The following is an 18,728-nucleotide window of genomic DNA, read 5'->3' as shown; positions in this document are numbered from 1 at the left end:
TGTTTTTCCTGTTCCCGCTGTTATGAAGTGGAAAGTGGGGGTGTCACGCTTGCAGGCACAGGCAGGACATGAACCCTAGCCACTGGGACAGACAGACCAGCTTGGGTTGAGCGCTGACCACAGCTGACGCTCAGGCTAAGTTCTCCTTGTCTGGTGCACACACTTCCTTACCCCTACCCTGGGAGCCCAGTTCTGGGTCCCCTGACCCGCCCCACTTTCCATTCCAGGAGACAGAAGCTCGGACACTGGCCAGAAGTCAGGCAGCTATGAGTGGACAGTCTGACTCACCCCTCATTCTGTAGACTGAGGCTGTGCTGGACACCGGGAAGTCCGCGTCTCAACACCCACATCCACATGCTCACTTGCCACCCACCAGGGAGGGGCATCCCAAACCTGCCCCCTTGTCTCCTTGGCAGGCCTCTCAGGGCCAAGAGCTGATCTCTCAGCATCCCCCCATCTTCAGCCCCCCTTTCCTGCTCCCTTTCCAGGCTGGGTGCCAGAAGCAGGCAGGGCCCTGGCTGGGGCTCAGTCTGGGTGAATGATCAGAGGTGGTGAGCACACATTCCAGACCACGGGGGCCTCCTGGCCTCTCTCCTCCACTTGGGAAGCACCTGCCGTCACTGAGAGCAGCAGATGTCTTGACAATCCGCCGCAGCTCAGAGGTCAGAGCATCGTTTGCCAACATGGGCGCTCTTCCGAGTGGTAACAAACCATGACCGACCCCTTCCAGGGCTGAGACACAGCTGTGCCGCAGTTCCAAAGAAGTGGCTTTTAGACTCTTGGACCGTGACCCAGGGAAATGTAGTTGACATCCTGACACACATACTCACAGCTCTTTGTATCTGAAACAAAAGCTTCCCGAAACGATACTTGTCCTTCAGATGGATGGGTGTTAATATTTTCCACCCTGTTCTTCTGTTCTATTCCACTCCATTTCATTAAAAAAAAAATTGTTGCTCACAACCCATTAAATTAATTTCTCCACCAGCCAATGGATCACGACCCGCAGTTTGAAGTTGTTGGCCTTTGCCGTGGGCTGTCTTGATCCCACAGCTCCAACTCTGGGTGACCGAGCATGCCGGGCAATGGCTGGGATCTCAGACTCGAAAGCCCTGGTCTTGCCCTTGAGCTGACCACAGCATGCCATGCATTCCAGGTGGGCACAGGCCACAGGTCATCCGCAGGTCCTCCCAGGCTCCCAGGAGTGTTTTTTCGGGGTGAACTGCAGTCGTGGCTTCAGATTTTTGGAAACCAGCTGGGCTTTGGGGACCCTGGAGGGCCAGATGTCACCCACCAGAAGGCCTTCAATTACAGAGCAAGGATCAGCCAGACAAGAAGATACAAAGAAGAAAGCAAGGGACTTCCCTGGTGGTCTAGTGGTTAAGACTCCACGCTTTCACTGCCAAAGGCCTGGGTTCAATCCCTAGTCGGGGAACTAAGATTCCCACAGGCTTCTCAGTGTAGCAGGAAAAAAAAAAAAAAAAGACCTCTCGGAACTTCCCTGGTGGTCCAGTGGCTAAGACTCGGCATTCCCAATGCAGCGGGCCTGGATTCGATTCCTGGTCAGGGAACTAGATCCCCCATGCTACAACTAAAATGTCCCATGTGCTTCAAGTAAGACCTGGCACAGCCAAATGAAAAAAAGGGAGGAGGCAAGTGAAGGAGTGAGGCGTCCACCTCCCCCTCCTCCGTCCTGGCCACAGAACAGGAGTCTCTATTTAGGCAAAAAAAGGTGAGGGAAAGGTGGGGAAACAAACGATTAATTTTAGGGCTAAAATATCCACTGGCCCAGCTATTGGGGCCTCTCCCTCGGGTTCCGGCTGCAAAGTGATTGATGGAGAAACGCTCCCGCGGCCTCTTGGGCAGATGCCATGAGTGGGAAGACAGACGGGCGCGTTTTTCTGGTGCGGATTCTCAGAAGCCAGCCGCCTGCCGCCCGGCATCTTCCAAGTGCCGCTCGAGGAGGCTCTGCCAAGGGAGGGCTGGGCCCACATGGTCCTGCAGATGGTGCCCGGAGGTTTCAAAGGAAGGAGCCGCTGCATTTGGGCGGCAGGAGGGGGTGGGGGGAGGAGCAGAGCGGCGACTGTCCCCTGTTTGTCAGACAGGCTCCTGGGGGCCTGTCTCGCGCTCTGCAGGTTCAGCGTCCTCTGGGCCTCTTCCTCCAATGGGCCCCGGCTGATCTCGTTAGCCACGCTGCCCACAGTGCGGAGACCTCCTGAGAGTCGGGGGGGTGCCTGGCTCTGTGGTCACCCCAGTGCCTTCAAGGATGATCTCAGTCCTCCCCGCCACAGCCCCGGAGGAAGGGGTTCATGCTCCCATTTGACAGATGAGAAGACTAAGGTTTGGAGAGGTGGTGCGATCTCTGCAGAGTAGGAGTGCCTCAAGGTGGGGCCCACTGAAACCTGACGTAGGGAGACTGAAAGTACACAAAGCTGAGGGCGGCCCAGGGGTGCCCCATGGCTAAGGGGGTGGACGTTGCCCCCTAGGCCTGTGAGCTCCCCATCCCTCCCTCATCATAGCTGAGCTGAGCGGTCCCAGGAAACGCACTGGGCTGGCACCCAGGAGATTCAAGTTCTAGCCAGGCTCCAGCCGAGGGCCGTGCGACCATCTGAGTCTTGGTTTCTCTCTTCCGCAAAATGATAGGGTTGCTGCTGCAGACCCCGTGTGGTGTGCCGGGACTGGTGGGGGGACTCAGACCTTCAGAGAGCTCACGGCCCCAGGAGAGATGGATGCACAAGCCAGCAGCCTCAGGGCAGAGCAGCTCCCAATCTGAGGTGTTCTTCTGATATTTGTGCCTCAGTTTTCTCATCTGTTAAACGGGAATTATAGGAGCTCCAACCCACCAGCATACGGGTGACATGGTTAAATGGGCTGGTTGATAACACAGCATTCCATAAGGGTCACACTTGTTACATTTGTCCGGAGCTCAGAGGAGGATGAGCCACCTGCTGGGATGGTTGGGAGGGTTGGGTCCTAGAGGACTTCCTGGAGGAGATGTTTGAGTGAACTGCAGATTGATCAGGGTCTTGGCAGGTGGTCAGAGGAGCTGAGGCACAAGAGACAGGCACAGGGTGGGTCCAAACACTACGAGGTGGTGGTGGGGGAGTCTCTGCCGCTATTGAAGGGTCCCCAGGAGGCAGCATCTGAGATTTCTCCTCGACTCTGATGAAGCTGCTGTGGAAACCAATTACAGGCAGAACTGTGTTGGTTGTGCTCCACCAGCCTTCCCAGGCCTCCTGAGCAGGCGGTTCCGGGAGGAGGGGTGGCAGGCTATCGCAGAGGCGGATTTTTGTCTCTAAAGAACAAAGAACTTAGACGTGGAACAAACACAGCCCTTCAAAGCTGGCCCCTGGGGACGCTCTGCTGGCTTTCCCAGGAGGCAGTTGTTCCTCCAGTCCTTTCTGGACACCTCTGGGCAGCAGCTCCCAGCGCTTGGGCTTGCTAGCAAGAGCACAATTGCTGGAATAAGGCTGAACTGAGTTCAAATCTTGGCTGTGCCTCTCGTGGGTCGTGTGACCTCAGACAAGTCACAGGACCCTTTCTGAGCCTTAGTTCCCCTCTCTGTGATAAAAAAAAGGTCCCATCAGGGACTTCCCTGGGGGTCCAGTGGCTAAGACTCCAAGCTCCCCACGAAGGGGGCCCGGGTTTGATCCCTGGTTAGGGATCTAAAGCCCTCACGGTGCGACTCAAGATCCTGCAGGCCACAGCTAAGACCTGGGCAGACAGATAAATAAGGCCCCGTCAGCAACCCCTTTGTCAGGCCTGCAGGGTCACAGTGCAGACGCCACGCAGGAAAAGGCAGGTGTGAGCCCGGTGGGGTGGGGGAGGGGCATGGTATGCCTAACCTCCCTCTCTTTCAGAACCAGCCGCCGAAGCCCAGAAGGAAGTGGGCCCACTCCTGTCTGTGACTGCAAATGGTACCCCTGGGCCTGGCGCCCCGCCACGTTTCCCAGGCTTGGCAGGAGGCGGCTGTCGGCTCCAGGCAAACAGTGCTCGGAGCTGCCATTTATCAGATGCTGAGGCGACGGGCTGAGCTCCACATGCCCCCGCCTCCAACCCCGTCTACATTCAAAGTTTGAAAAATCCTAATCGCTCCCGGCGGATCACTCACGGACCAGAGGGGTGCCGTCAGCAGTGGATGTGGTCATTACTAGCATGCACTTGGAGGGCTCCCCCGGAACACTGGGAAGCCGGGCGGCAGCCACTGATGTCACGCAGGTCTCCTTCTGCCTCCACGGCCCCTGGGACACAGGGAGGAGACCGCACCCTGATGGACCCCCAAGTCCTGCTAGGCAGCGACCCCAGTGTGTACCACAGCAACAACCCCCCCCCCCATCACCTGCATCCTGGCATCCTGGCTGAGGCTGGGAGCTTTCATCTCTCCTGAGCCTGATCCCCTGCTGGGCTGGGCTCTGTTCAGGGGTTCAGCTCCTTTGATGTCTTCCCAGTAAGAGAAGGATTTTCCTCAGCCTGGGGAGCACAGGTAGGGAGGGAATGGACATGGTGGGAGGGGAGGTTTGCTCTCGAAGTGGAGCCAATTAGAGATCTGTCTGAGTCGGCTGACCCTGCACGGCAATAAAATGCCTGGCAGAGAACGCAGGCTTGGGCACTCGGCTGGTGGGGCCAGGGGAAAGCTGGCGGCACCGTGGATCTGAGCAGGGGGCGCAGAGCAGAGTCAGTCCTATTGCAGGTCCCCGCAGTAGGAGACGCTGAACTGGACCTGACTTCTGTGACCTCGACTGGTGATTATGCAAAGATGAGGGCTTGGCAATCAGGCCGGCTGGCAGCTCTGCTGAAACAACCCTGGCGGGGACAAGGCTGTGTCCCCAGGGGCCAAAGGGCAGGACAGTGGGGGACCCAGTCTGCGGACGCCGGCTGGACCCTCCTTCCAACCACAAAACCCGAACCGGGCCCTGGGCCTGGTCATCCTGTTCCCCAGGCCCTGAAAGGTGGCCAGCGTAAAACACAGGGGCCACCCCACTGGCCAGATGAGGAAGGGGACGCCCCCAGAGGGAATGTGACCTTTCCAGTTTCTCAGGGCCCCGGGGATGAGCTGGAAACGGCTGCTTCATCCCACGCATCACCCTTCCAAATGAGGAAATTTGGCTTCTGTTTTTAACACATCTTCCTCCTCTTTAAGAACACTGCTTGGGATTCCCCCAGCGGTACAGCGGTGATGACTCTGCCTTCCAATGCAGGGGGCGTGGGTTCGATCCCTAGTCTGGGAACTAAGATCCCACGTGCTGTGAGGTGCAGCCAAAAAGGTGAAAAATAACGAAAGACACTGTTTGACCGTAAGATCCTATAGGGTAGAGCCAGTTCTTCTGTTCTCAAGGAATTCCTAAGGCTCAGCAAGGACCCTTGGTGCCGCTCCCTCTTCCTCTGCCCCTGCCCCACAAGCAAGCAGCATGTGGGGGGTTCTGACGCCCACACCCCCATCATGAAGAGCACTGCTTTATTCCCATTTAACGGGTGAGAAAAGTGAGGTTCCAAGAGGGGAAGTTATGCCGCCAGAAGATGCCAACGGCTACCCATCCGGCAAGTATTTAGGAGCACAGATGGTGTGGAAGCACTGTGTGGATGCCTGAGCTACAGGGGCCACCAGGTGACCAGCTGCTGCCCTGCAGAGCTCTAGCCTCGTGGGGACACAGACAGACAACACCTGACAGGTGCAGAAAGGGAGCACGAGGGGGGGACCCGAGAGGACTCTCAAATGACCCAGCGACCAAGCTGGGCCCCTTGCCCAGGGTCACAGGCGAGCAGGGGGCAGACTGTGCATCCTGCCTTCCTCCTCCTTTTGTGGGCCGGGTGTGGGTGGGGTCCACGGGGCAGGGTCAGCAGTGGCCTGGCTCATCAGCTTGACCCCGTGTGGCCTGGGTCACTGTGGTCAATGGTGAGTGTGGAGAGGGGCTGGGGCTCCACCAGGGCCAGTGGCCACATCAGCAGAGAGGCCACCTTGAGGCCTGTGTCCCCCTGTCCCCTGGCCTCATCCCCACATGGTGACTCCCATGCCCTCTGCAGGGGTTCAAGGCCCCTGCAACCCCCGCTCCTGAGCTGCTGGCACATTCTCCGCCTTGGCCCCACGTCTCTGGGTCACTCCCTCCCAAGAGCCCACTGTGCCCCCAGGGAGAAAGCCCGACTCCTACAGCATCTGCAGAACCATGCTACCCAGGCCCTGCCTGCCTCCCCACCCGTGCCTGGCCCCCTGAGGGCTACGCCAGCAGAACGGAGCCACCAAGGTCCCAGAACAAGCCCTGCCCCGCTCCGCGCCACCCACCGCGCATGTTCCCTTTGCCTGGACATTGTTCTCACCTCATCCCCCTGTGCCCCAACCTCCCAGTCCAGGAGCCTCTCTGGCTGCCCCAGACAGGGTAAGGGGGCTCTCCTCTGGGGTCTCCCTGGATCCCCTAGCCCTGCAGCCCCCATACAGGTTGGCTGACTTGTCTAGTTCCCTGCCAGGCTGGCACCTTGCTGCGAAATCCTCTGGCCGGTGGTTGTCACCCCATGGTTGAGCCGTGAACTGACAAGTGACACCTGGTTCCACGAACTTGCATGAAGCTGGGCTGCTTATTTGCCAGGTGCGTGCGTGCTGAGTCACTTCAGTCGTGCCTGACTCTTTGCGACACTATGGACTGTGGCCAGCCAGGCTCCTCTGTCCGTGGGATTCTCCAGGCAGGAATGCTGGAGTGGGTTGCCATGCCCTCCTCCAGGGGGTCTTCCCGACCCAGGGACTGATGAACCTGCATCTCTTACGTCTCCTGCATTGGCAGGCAGATTCTTTACCACTAGCACCACCTGGATGACCTTGAACAAACCTCTTGCCCTCTCTGAGGCAGCCCTGTGGGTCTCCAGGGGTTGGAGGAGGGCTGGAGCAGTGCCAGCAGGGCCACAGTATATAAACTGTAAAGTGCCCCTAGGCAAACAGGGATGCTGAGTGCCAACCTCTTGCAGTTCCGGCTCTCTGGGAAGCAGGTTCTGGTTGGCGTGTCTGGCCCCAGGCACCCTGTCCCCCGTGTTGGCACTCGAGGCCTGGCAGTTTGGACATGGAGCCTAAATGAGGATGGATGGTATCAGGGCCCAGCAAAGCAGCAGCCAGCTCCCTCCCACACAGCAATTGAGTTTCCGAGAGATTCCGTGTGGCAGGGAGGTGATCCTGACAGACGCCCAGAGGTATCCAGGAAAAGATTGCTTTTGACGGAAGCCCAAATGGATATTAACGTCTGTGGGCCTCGCTAGCCCTTCTCTGCTGAGAATGGCCTTTCTTCCAGGCTGGCTGATCCAGGTGTCTGGGCGGGAGGGCTGGGCAGGCCTGTGCACCTCATCGACTCCCCTCTCATCGCCCCCAAAGCCCAGGCCCAAGGAATTACCCGCCTCCCGGCCCCAACCCTGATTGACTTCCCAGGAGACTGGCTTCCACTCCACCCAAGTGGAAGATGCATGGTCCGGGCCGGCATCCTGGTCTTTCATTAAGCCTGTCCTAACCCTTAACTCTGATTTCTCGGCTCTGGCTGATGTATCAGAGCTGTTCTGCCCGCCAAGGGGGTCCCAGAGGTGGAGGCCATAACTCAGATGCTCCAAGATGGGAAAACAAAAGTGCTTTTAGGCTCAGATGTGAGTCCAGTGCATTTAAACGCTCCTCTCTCCGGAGCTTGTAGGGACATTTAGAAGAATGTTTGTCTCGGGTTCCTCGGGGGGCTCTCAGTGGCTCTCACACCAGCTCCCGATGGCAGCTTTGCCCTCCGAGAACATCTGCTTGGGCCCTGCCCACCCGCCTCGCTCGGGCCTCCCCGTCTCACCTCCTGCCCCGTTTGGCCGACCCCGCTGCCCTCACACTCGTATGCCAGCACGCACCCCCCAGGTGTTTTAGTTTTGTGGCTACATTCCCCCTGCAAAGGCAGAGTTGAGGACTTGCGGCGCAGACAGGGGGAGACCTGTGTGTCGACCCTGCTGTAGAAGGGGCTTCTCCGCTGGCCGATTAGGAGACCTCCAGGTCTTCAAACCAGGGCCTCTGCCCCGCCGCACCACCTCCTCCTTCTGTTGGCCCCGGGGAGGTCTTGGGCCACATGCAGCTCTCACCCTTGCCTTTCCATTGCTCCCAATTCCCATCAGGTCAGGAACCAGGAGGTGCAAGGAGATGGCGACGGCTCCTCACCAGGAGGCCCTGGGGGCGGGGGCTCTGCTCACAGCAACGTGCTGCCCCTTGTGTCTCTTGCACAGGCACCATCTACTGAGTAACTGAAAATCTCCGCCCTGGAACTCACATTAGCAGCCGACAGTCCCAGGACCCAACCTCAGCAACCCCCCCACCCCTCCAGAACCACTGCCCAGGGTGGGGGCGGGGGCTGCAGGCTCAGGGAGTGGAAGGCGGCTCCACTCAGACTTCGGGATCTGACACCTGCTCCTAAGTGGCCCCCACATGTCAGCACATGCCCCCCACTTGCCCTGTGGAGGCTTTGGTGAGATCACAGGCAGGTTTGTGATGGCTGGTGAGCCCCTGGGCAGGGCCAGGCAGAGCACCCCGGCTCATGTGCACAGCCTCCTGGGTCACCACCAGGTGGTCATCTGCCCGGACCACCTGCAGGGCCCAGAGGAGGCAGGGCCTGGCCCAGCCGGCCGCACACCCCGGGAGACTCACCGTCCAGCCGCCTCCATCTGTGCGCATGTCACAGTAGACCTGGAAGCCGGCGGGGTCGTGTGTGGGGAAGACGGAGTAAACGCCGTCCTCCTGCTGTCCGCTCAGGAGGACATCCAGACAGTCACGTGGCCGAGAGCCTGAGACAGGGAAGGCCGTCAGGGCACTGGGCCCCGCACTCACGTTCCTGCCCACTCTCCTGTGTCCCTGGGTCTCTGACTTGTCTGTCCAGCAGTGTCAGGTGGGCTCCAGAGCACTGGCCTTGGGGGCAGACTATGGCTCTGCCTCTCCCTGGGCGGATGTGGTGAGTGAGCACCCTCTCTGAGCCTCACTCTCCTCATCTGGAAAATGGGTGCAGTGAGGTCCACCTCATTGGGCTGGGAGAGGGGTCAACAGGAGGGTATAGGTAGGGTGCTCAGTGGTGCCCGGCAGCAGGAAGTCCTCGGCACACAGAAGCAGTGTAGCCTTGTCAGTCGGGCAGGTGGGGGACGTTGTGGGAATGAACCTGGGCACCCAGGTCATCCAAGGAAGGCAGTCCCCATCTCACTCACCATTGGCGCAGCCGCGGGGCCGCGATCCCCTGGCAGGTGCCTTCTGAAGGTCAGCCTTGACGTGGGGTCGGGCCAGCCCCCGGTCCCTCTGCAGGGCGTCCAGGACATCGCTGACTGAGTTCACCAGGTGAGCCATGTGGCCTTGACTCTCAGAGAGAAGCTGTAGGGCACAGAGGTGGGTGGAGCTCTGAGTGGATGGGGCACTGGGTGGGTGGAGCTTCAGGTGGGTGGGGGCACCGGGTGGGTGGAGCTTCAGGTGGGTGGGGGCACTGGGTGGGTGGAGCTCCAGGTGGGTGGGGCACTGGTGGGTGGGGCTCCAGGTGGGTGGAGCTCTGGGTGGAAGGAGCCCTGGGTAAGTGGAGCACTCAGTGGGTGGATTGCTGGATGGGTGGAGCTCCAGGTGGGTGGAGTTCCTGGTGAGCGAGCACTGGGTGGGTGGAGCTCTGGGTGGGTGGGGCACCGGGTGGGTGGGGCACCGGGTGGGGTGGAGCTCCAGGTGGGTGGAGCTCCTGGTGAGTAGAGCACTCGGTGGGTGGGGCTCTGGGTGGGTGGAGCTCCAGGTGGGTGGATCACTGGATGGGTGGAGCTCCAGGTGGGTGGAGCTCCTGGTGAGTGGAGCACTCGGTGGGTGGAGCACTTAGTGGGAAGAGCACTCGGTGGGTGGAGCATTGGGTGGGTGGAGCTCCAGGTGACTGCGGGCACTGGGTGGGTGGGGTTCCGGGTGGGTGGGGCACCGTGTGCGTGGGGCTCACCCGGTGAGTGGACCACCGGGCAATGGCTCTGGCGCACACTAGTCCTCACGGTGGAGGCACTCTCCTGGTGTGAGCCCCTGACTTACTCTGGCCGCCGCCCACGGTGGTCTCAGCCCCGGTGTGCAAAGGACGGAGGCTCAGGTGGGAGGCGACACTGCAGGCCCTGTCCTTCATCCATTTCTGTGCCTTCAGCCCAGCTGAACTGACTAAAGGAGACCCCGCTGTTCAAATCCCAGCTCACCCACTTGCCAGTTACATGGCTGCAGGTGAGTGATTAACCCAGCCTTGAGATGGGGCTAACCTAGCCTCTCTGGCCCAGGTGCCTTGGGGATCAGTCACAGCGTGAGGCCCCCAGCAGGGACTCAGCACTCAGCACCTGGGTGCCTGCCTCAGTGTGGGGATTCATGAGTCACCTTCCAGATTACAAAACATCTTCACTCAACATCTCTTCTCATCGCCCAGCAAGGCTACAAAGCAGGGGTGCTGGGTCTACCCTCCACAGGTGGGACCCTGGAGGCCTGCACCACCCACGCATACTCATGAGAACCCGGCTTTGACTTTCCAGGGCTCTCTGATGTCCACCCCTTCACCTGACCCCATAGCATTGCCAGGTGGAAGGGCTTGAGGTGTCATCCCCTTGTTATAGATGGGGAAACTGAGGCCCAGAAGGGGAGGTCCCCCACAGGCTGACTGGCAGGAAAGGAACCCAGGGCTGTGCCATCGTGCAGGGAGCCTAAGGTGGGGGCAGGCCGGGCGATGATTTGGACCCAGGCTCTGGTGTTGATTTTGAGTTTTGGCTCAGGACCCTCCTCCAATCACTTTCAAATAACCCTGGAAGGGTAACTAAACCCCTTTCACATTACTCTCCTCCCCGCGAACCACCGTGGTGGGCCCTGTTTTCTGGGGAGGGGGGAAGGTTCACGACAGCATGTGTTCATGCTTCTTTCTTGATTTGTATCGTTCCCACTGTGATCCCAGTCCAGAGGTTTGGGGCTCAGTTAGTGCAGCTCTGTTCCACCTGGGGTCTCTCGGTTGTGGTTGTGCCTGATGCCTGAGGGGTCTGTGGTCTGTCACCTCCCCACCCCAGGGCTCCAGCAGGAGGGAGGCAGGGTCACAGGCAGACTGCAGTCAGCCAGCGAGCATGCAGCTTGCTGGGTCTTTACACACCAAATCTGTCACTGGCCAGATAATAGCTCGTTCGAGGAAGGGAAATAGAAATATACAGTGCCAGCAGTTCACAAAATATGATTCTCAGCTTGTCCGGGAGCAGGGGCCCGACAAAGCTTTTAGTTTCCTTGTCAGTTTCCCCTCTGCTGAGCAGGTGATTCAGTGGGGGCTCAGGCCCGGGGAAGAGGCACCCAGACGGGTGGAGAGAGCATTGAGGTGGGGTGGCAGCTTTCTCCCGGGGTTTTATTGCAGTGTCCTGGAGACAAGCCCCATTGGAGGAGCCCTGCGGTAGGATGCAGGCAGCCCCAGGGAGCAGGGGCAGGGGGCGGCCCTGCAGGATGTGAGCAGGAAAGATCACTGAGCCCATCGGTTCAGTCGAATCTGTACTGCCCATCCTTCTGTGACGAGGCAGACACACTCGAGAAACTCAGGCACAGCCAGCTCTTGCTAACGGGCAAGGAAGACCTCAGTTTAAACCAGCAAATGATTAAAGTTGAAAATGTACATAAAAACATGCCCCGAATTAATGGGGAAAGTCAGTCCCTGCTCGCTGAGCCGCACAGCTGCATTCAAGAGGACTTGGCGACTTTCAGAGGCAGTGAAATCCGAGCTGCTGTTTCCAGCACTTCTCAGTTGTTGGAGCTTAAACAAGTCACTTTGCCACGCTGAGCCTCGGTCTGCCACTCCGTAGAATGGGGGTAACGATTCCCTCCACTTCCTGGGCTTCCCTTGTGGCTCAGCTAGTAAAGAATCTCCTGCAATGAGGAAGATCTGGATTCGCTCCCTGGGTTGGGAAGATCCCCTGAAGAAGGGAAAGGCTACCCACTCCAGTATTTTGCCCTGGAGAATTCCATGGACTGTATAGTCCATGGGGTTGAAAGAGTCAGACTTTCACTTTCACTTCACCACCTCCAGGGGCTATTGTACTGCAAAGTGTTTATTTCACACAGTGTGGACCGAAAAAAAGATTTTCAGTGGAGGCTGCCCATAGGCCTTAACTTCAGCTTACAAAGTTGCAACCATCTTAATAAAGGAAGTGGGAATGTGTAGACAACGTCCCTCACGTGCCACATGCCCACCGAGCCCAGTACAGCTATGAGTGCCAGCATCCTACTGGGCATGGACCATGCTAGCCCCGTGTTACTGGTGAGGAGGGCGGTGCCCCACCCAGGGAGGGCACTGGAGGTGCTCAGGGACCCACAGCGGGTCCTCAGTGAAGCCTTGACTCTACTGACTCAAACCGTGAGGGCAGGAACTCAGCTCTGCCGCTCCCGGGCCAATGGGTCTTAGACATCTGTACATCAGTGCACAGGAGTCGCCCAGGTGCTTGTGGACCTGCTGGGACCTGGGGGTTTGGGGGTGAGGTCCAGGGACATGCCTTTTAACGAGCAGCTCTGATCACTCCAACAGGGAGTGCTGTGGGCATTGCTCTGAGAAGCCCAGGTCTCCGGCTGACAGTGGAGGGTCTGGGAAGCTCATAGAAGGGGAACTAGGAGCTATGGCAGCATGGCTCTGCAAGACACATGGTCTCTGAAATCACCTTGAGTCTGTGGGAAATGAGTCAAATTAAACATTCTTGTGAGAAGTGAATATATCAGGTGAGCTGAGGCAGTGCTGGGCCCCAGAAGAGCCATTAGTCTTCAGGGGACGGCTCTAGGCCTCTGTGCAGGTGAGCGGGTGGGAGGCCCAAGGCTCCCACCCAGTTCCCTGCCCCTGCCCTGAAGGTGAGTGTTTGTGGGCGGGCCAGGCTGTCCAGGGCTGAGCCACGGGGAGAGCGAAGTGAGGTGCTCAGATGCCCCAGAAAGTCTGGAGGTCTCCCCGACCCCTGAGGATGAAGGGCAGGGCCGCTGCAGATGGAGGGGCAGCAGGAGGGCAGCTGAACACCCCCCCAGGATGGGGAGGCCACCTCCCCATCAGTCACCCTGACAGGATGACAAGGACTGTAATTTCTCCAGCTGCAGCCTTTGGGGGAGGGAACAGGCCCGTCACTCTTGAGCTGGTGAGTGACCAAATGCCTGGCCATCTCACATGTCCAGAAATGGGCTGGACCCATGGCAGGGGTGGGGCTCGCCTCCCAGTCCCTAAGGACCTAAGTCATGGGGGTGGGGGGTGGGCAGCAGATAGGGTAAAGGCTGGAGGCTGGGCAATGCTCCAGAGGCCAGATGCCAGGCCTGACCTGGCCGCTGTGCACAAGCATGTGGTGAGTCGCTTCAGTCGTGTCTGACTGTGATGCTATGGGCTGTAGCCCCCCAGGCTCCTCTGTCCAGGGGATTCTCCAGGCAAGAATACTGGCATGAGTTGCCATGCCCTCCTCCAGGGTATTGTCCCAACCCAGGGATCAAACCTGTGTCTCTTACATCTCCTGCGTTAGCAGGCGGGTTCTTTACCACTAGTGCCACCTGGGGAGACCTGGCCACTGTACCCCGGACAAATCACTGCCCTGCTCAGGCATATCACTGTCCCCCGGCAGGCACATCGCCCCACGTGGAGCCCTCCCGGGTCTGGTAAGGGCAAGTGGGAGGTGGACTCCCACTCTGCAGCCAGACAGGCCAGGTTCAGGTCCCCAAGCTGTCATTTTCAGCAGGGTGACCTTGAGTGAGGGTCTTCGCCTCCCTGAGCCTCGGTGTCCTCATCTGTCAAATGGGGGCAATGGTGACTCACCCGCCCCATAGGCAGGCGCCCAACGCCGTGCAGACTCGGGAAGGGAGAGCTGCAATGGTGACCCAGCAATGCTACAAATCATCGCGCTGTCTCAGTGGAACAGACGCCTCGGGGCCTTGGTTTTCTCTTCTGGAAAACGGCAGAGGCCCAGTGAGCTGATCCTGAACCCTGATTCTACGAGGGGGAAGATTCTTGCTGGTGCTGCAAGCATGGTCAGTGTTAGAAACCCTTCACCCAGATCCACTGGTGCTTGCTGGGACCTACCTGGCTGGGCTCTGGTCGGGGCTGGAGTGGGGCAGAGGTGTTGGGGACACACTAAGGGTCGGGTTGAGCTCTTCAGTTGGCACCCCCCTTCCCTGGAAGGCTGTGGGCGTCAAATGGCAGTGGATGGGGTGACCTGGCAGAGGGGGTAAGGCTCTCTCTGACCACATGGCACAGCCGAGGGTGGGGGTGCTTGCCACTGAGCACCACATGACCTTGAACTTCTATTAGCCTGATGGAGGCCACGTCCTGCGTCTCCTGTGTCCACCGGCACAGGCGCGCCTGGGAAGCCCCTCCAGGCCTGGATTTGACTCAATGGATGAATTTGACTGATGGATGGACTACTGCCTGCCATGGAGACCACACTAACACCCAGGTCACCAAGATGGCTGCACGAGCTGTGTGACCTGGGGTGAGACTCCCACCTCTCTGAGCCTCATCTGCTTGTCCGCAGACGGGAATCACAACAGCCCCTGGCCCTGGGACAGAGTGACGCCTTGGGCACCAGGCACTCAGCAGGGCCAGCAGGTGGTGGCAGCCACCCCACCCACCCCTGCCCAGATCCTGAGGGAGGCACAGACCCCCACCCTTACCTGGATGAGGCGACCCTGCTCGCTCTGGAGGGCACTGAGCCCCTGGCCCAGGGCGCCGTGCCCCTTCCGCAGCCCGGAGCACTCGGCCTGCAGCTCCGAGGCCCGGGCAAGCAGCCGAGGGAGCTGGTCCGCCAGCGTGTCCAGCAGTTCCTGCTCCTGCTCGCCCGGCAGCCGCGGCTCGGCCTGGCGCTGGCTCAGCGCCTGCAGCACGGAGGCCTGGGCGCCCTCTAGGCGGGCGAAGCCGTCGGTGAGGTCAGGGCACCGCGGGTCAATGAGGATGCTGAGGCGCGAGCTGTCGGCCCTGTCCACGGTGACCAGCGCGCTGTTGGCCCCAGCCGGTCCGGTGCTGACGATGGGCGGGGGCGCCGTGCCGGGTGCGCGGGCATGGTTCACAAGCAGCACGGCGCTGGTGGCTGCCACGGCCAGCAGCACGGCGAGGGACAGCAGCACGGTACACAGCACACAGCTGCAGCTTGGCCGCTGCGGGCCAGCCCGGGCGCACGGACGCAGACAGGACAGAGGGCAGGTGGGAGAGAGAAGGGACACCATCAGGGGCAGGCTCCAACCCTCGGGCGGGGACCCCTGGCCTTTGTGAAGCCTGGGTGAGGCTCCTTCTGGGGGACGAGGGAGGGGAGTCTCAGAAACAGAGCCCCAGAAGGGAGACAGAGAAACAGGCCCGCACCGGCCGCCCCCCAAGAAGGCAAGAGAGGCAGGGAGACAGAGATGGGGATGGCGACAAGAGGAACCAGGGCAGAGAGCCAGGAGATGGAGGGACAGTCCCTTCTCCCTCGCTGCCCCTGCCCCCAGCGGGCACATCACCCCACGTGGAGCCCTCCCGGGTCTGGTAAGGGCAAGTGGGAGGTGGACTCCCACTCTGCAGCCAGACAGGCCAGGCTCAGGTCCCCAAGCTGTCATTTTCAGCAGGGTGACCTTGAGTGAGGGTCTTCGCCTCCCTGAGCCTCGGTGTCCTCATCTGTCAAATGGGGGCAATGGTGACTCACCCGCCCCATAGGCAGGCGCCCAACGCCGTGCAGACTCGGGAAGGGAGAGCTACGATGGTGACCCAGCAATGCTACAATCATCGCGCTGTCTCAGCGGAACGGACACCTCGGGGCCACGGGCTGCTGTCACTGAAGGTCTTTTCAACCCAGAGCACCCACACCCTGCGTCCTGAAGCCACTGCAGGCCCACGAGGCTGCTGTGAGTCCCCAGGCCGGGGGTGGCCTCCTGAGCACCTCCCCACCCCCTTTCCTCTCCTGCCTGCCCTTCCTTCCTCCCCCTCTTTCACAAAGCACCCCTCCACCCCCTGGACCCAGTGCAGCTTGTAATTAAAGGAGGTACCGTGATGGAGCACAAATCCAGACTCACTGGCCCGCATCACTCACGGCCCAAGGGAAGCCTGCAGAGCAATCACAGCCTTTGACACACGGGGACACTGAGGCCCACAGAAGGCCAAGGCTTGCCCACGGTCACTCTGCACATGAGAAGCTGGGCTAGGACTGGACCCCCGCCTCCCGCCTCTTCCCAGGGCCAGGAATGTCCAAGCGCTGAATTTTCCCCACATTTTCAACTTTCTGAATCCAAGAGGCATCTTTAAATGAGTTAGTATATTAAAGCACTTGGAGCCATGCCTGGCACACTCTGTTTGCGCAATAAATATTAGCGGCTTTTATTATCTCATGATCAGTGTGCACAGAGCATCTGGAGGTGTCGGGTTTTTTATTTTCCACCCAAAGTGCTATTTCTGTGTCATTGATACTAGAATGTCCCTTCCCCCCGCTTTTTTTTGTCTCCATATCTCAACATCTCTGACATATGGGAGGATCTTACAATTGTGATTGACAACTTTCTTTCTTGGTGATACATAAAATAGCCTCTAGGGACATCCCTGGTGGTCCAGTGGTTAAGACTCCATGCTTCCACTGCAGAGGGCACAAGTTTGATCTCTGGTCAGAGAACTAAGATCCCATGTGCAGCAGGATGCAGCCAAATTAAAAAAAAAAAAAATACAGCCTCTTATACAATGTTTTTCTATGAGAAAATATGGTAGAGCAAATAGCTACTTTTCCCTAAATTCAAATGCTACAAGTAACTCCTGAATCTCCCATTTGGCACCAGAGGAGGAGGGGGTCAGGGGTCTGTGTTGTTGGAGAGACAAGGGAGAGGGTTCCTTAGCCTGTCCCTGCAGTGATGGGACTCAACATTCTACCCCACCTCTCCCCACACCTGCCCAGACATGCTGGGACTCCACACAGTGGAATGATTTACTCCAGCCAGACCTGAACATGTCAGCTTCCCTCCACCCCCTCTACACAGGCTGCTCCCTCGGCCTGAGGCATCAGCTTCCCCTCCTTCTCTTTCACAGCTAAACTCTCTTTCTTCAGGGCTCAGCTAGATGTCACTTCCTCCAGGAAGCCTTCCTAGACTGTTTCCTCAGCCCTCCTCCCAGTTTGGGTGAGGCTCCTCCTCAGTGTTTCCACAGCCCTTGCTCCTCCCTAACAAATACAGGCATCGCCTTTGACTGCATTCATTCACTCAAACATCCATTCAGTATTACCTGGTGTTCCCTTCGAGCCGGGGTCCAAGCCAGTCCCTGAGGGGTAGCAGTGGACAGTCATGCCAGCCTTGCCCGTAGGGACCTCGTGTCCCATGGACTATGACTCTTACCCTCTTTGGGGGCATGATCCCCTTGGAGATGATGTGGATACAAGGGAAGCTAGAATTCTGGGGCCTGCAGAGCCCAGGTCTAGGAAACCCGCTCTAAACCGTGAGCCCCACCCTCCCCCAAAAGGCATAGAGCGGCTGGTTGTTGGATGGATGGGGGGCAGGACGGGTGGGCTAGGTCATTTCTCCATGACCTTGTTGGTGTAGGAGGTGAAGGCCCTGGCACCCGTGGTGCTTGGCAGGGCAGAGGGTCATGACCTCCATGCTGAGCCCTGTGCCCACCTGGGATGGCCTGGCACAGAATGAAGGCGGCCTCCAGGCTGCCGCAACCTTGCCACGGGTCAGCAGGATCCACGGGGCGGACATTGCATTGTTACCGCTATCACTTGAGTTTATGCTATGTTCCCACTACTGAAACCTCCAAATATCCCCTTGTTGTGGTTGGTTACATTTTGCAGATGGGAAAACTGAGGCTCAAAGAGAGAAGAGCCTCGCCCAAGGTCACAGGAGCGTTTGAACCCAGCCCTGGTTGACTGGGTTCAAACCCATCACCCGTTTGTGCGGCTGTTGCTGACCATCCAACCACAGTCCTGCCTTGTGGGAAGCCTGGCCAGGGTTTGAGACAAAGCCCTGTGTCAGCTAGTGAGTCCCTGTCAGTCCCCTCCCGGACTCCATCGCGAGACGCCTTGCCCCGAGCAGCTCTGAGTGCCGTCCTCCACAGGAGAGTGTTAAGGTCCCCAGCTGGGGAGGCAGAGCGGCCAGCCTCGTCCCCCGTGTGCGTCCCCAGGTCCTCTCGGGCATCTGCTCCCACCCAGGCCCTAGGTCCCTGGTGGGAAGGCCAAGGGTGCAGAGGAGGGGGCACGCTGGAGAGCGCTGCAGGGGGTCCCCCGAGGGGCAGGGGGACGCCGGAGCCTGGAGATGAAACCGGCCACTCAGCAGAGGAGAATCAGTCTTCAGAGATCACCTTAAACATGAAGTGCTGTTCGCTTTTATAGGCTGCAGTTTACGTGCCTTGCAAAGAAATCTATCCGAGACCATAAGCGGGGCTTCGGGTGCGAGCCGCCCAGTGGAGCATGCGGGGGGCTGGCATTTAACTCATCAGCCCTTGGCCAGGGCGGAGTGGTGCATGCCTGGGGTCCCCACCTCCCAGGGGCAAGGAGCCTGTAGATTGGGAAAGTATCCCAGGTCGGGGGTGGGGGGGATTTGAGGAACCCCAGGGTCTGAGACCTGCTGCTGGGGCTAAACACTTGTGCAAGCTTCCAGCTGGGGGGATGTGGCTTCGTCCCCTGCATGAGCCCTAGTGCTGGCCTGCGGTCCAAGGCGGCCCAGGACACCCCAGCCAGGATAGGACACAGTGGGCTCACGCCAGGGGAGGCAGGAGGAGAAAGCCCCGGAGCTGCCTCATTAGAGGGGGAGCAGCGTCCTGACTGCCTCCTCTGAGCCCCCA

General features: G+C 59.2%; 1 protein-coding gene across 1 annotated transcript in view; it reads right to left on the bottom strand.

The window, feature by feature from the left end:
• Positions 1-18,728, bottom strand: part of FIBCD1 (fibrinogen C domain containing 1) — a 31,124-nt gene that overhangs the window by 6,960 nt on the left and 5,436 nt on the right. Inside the window, exons 2-4 of the mRNA XM_068982289.1 lie at positions 14,618-15,097; positions 9,184-9,343; positions 8,636-8,772 (exon numbers count right to left, since the gene is read on the bottom strand). Coding sequence (XP_068838390.1) covers positions 8,636-8,772; positions 9,184-9,343; positions 14,618-15,097 — 777 coding nt within the window. The remainder of the gene's footprint in view (positions 1-8,635; positions 8,773-9,183; positions 9,344-14,617; positions 15,098-18,728) is intronic.

This window comes from Capricornis sumatraensis, chromosome 1, assembly GCF_032405125.1.
Source record: "Capricornis sumatraensis isolate serow.1 chromosome 1, serow.2, whole genome shotgun sequence".
Lineage (NCBI taxonomy): Eukaryota > Metazoa > Chordata > Mammalia > Artiodactyla > Bovidae > Capricornis > Capricornis sumatraensis.
This window is presented reverse-complemented; position numbering and strand designations above follow the sequence as displayed.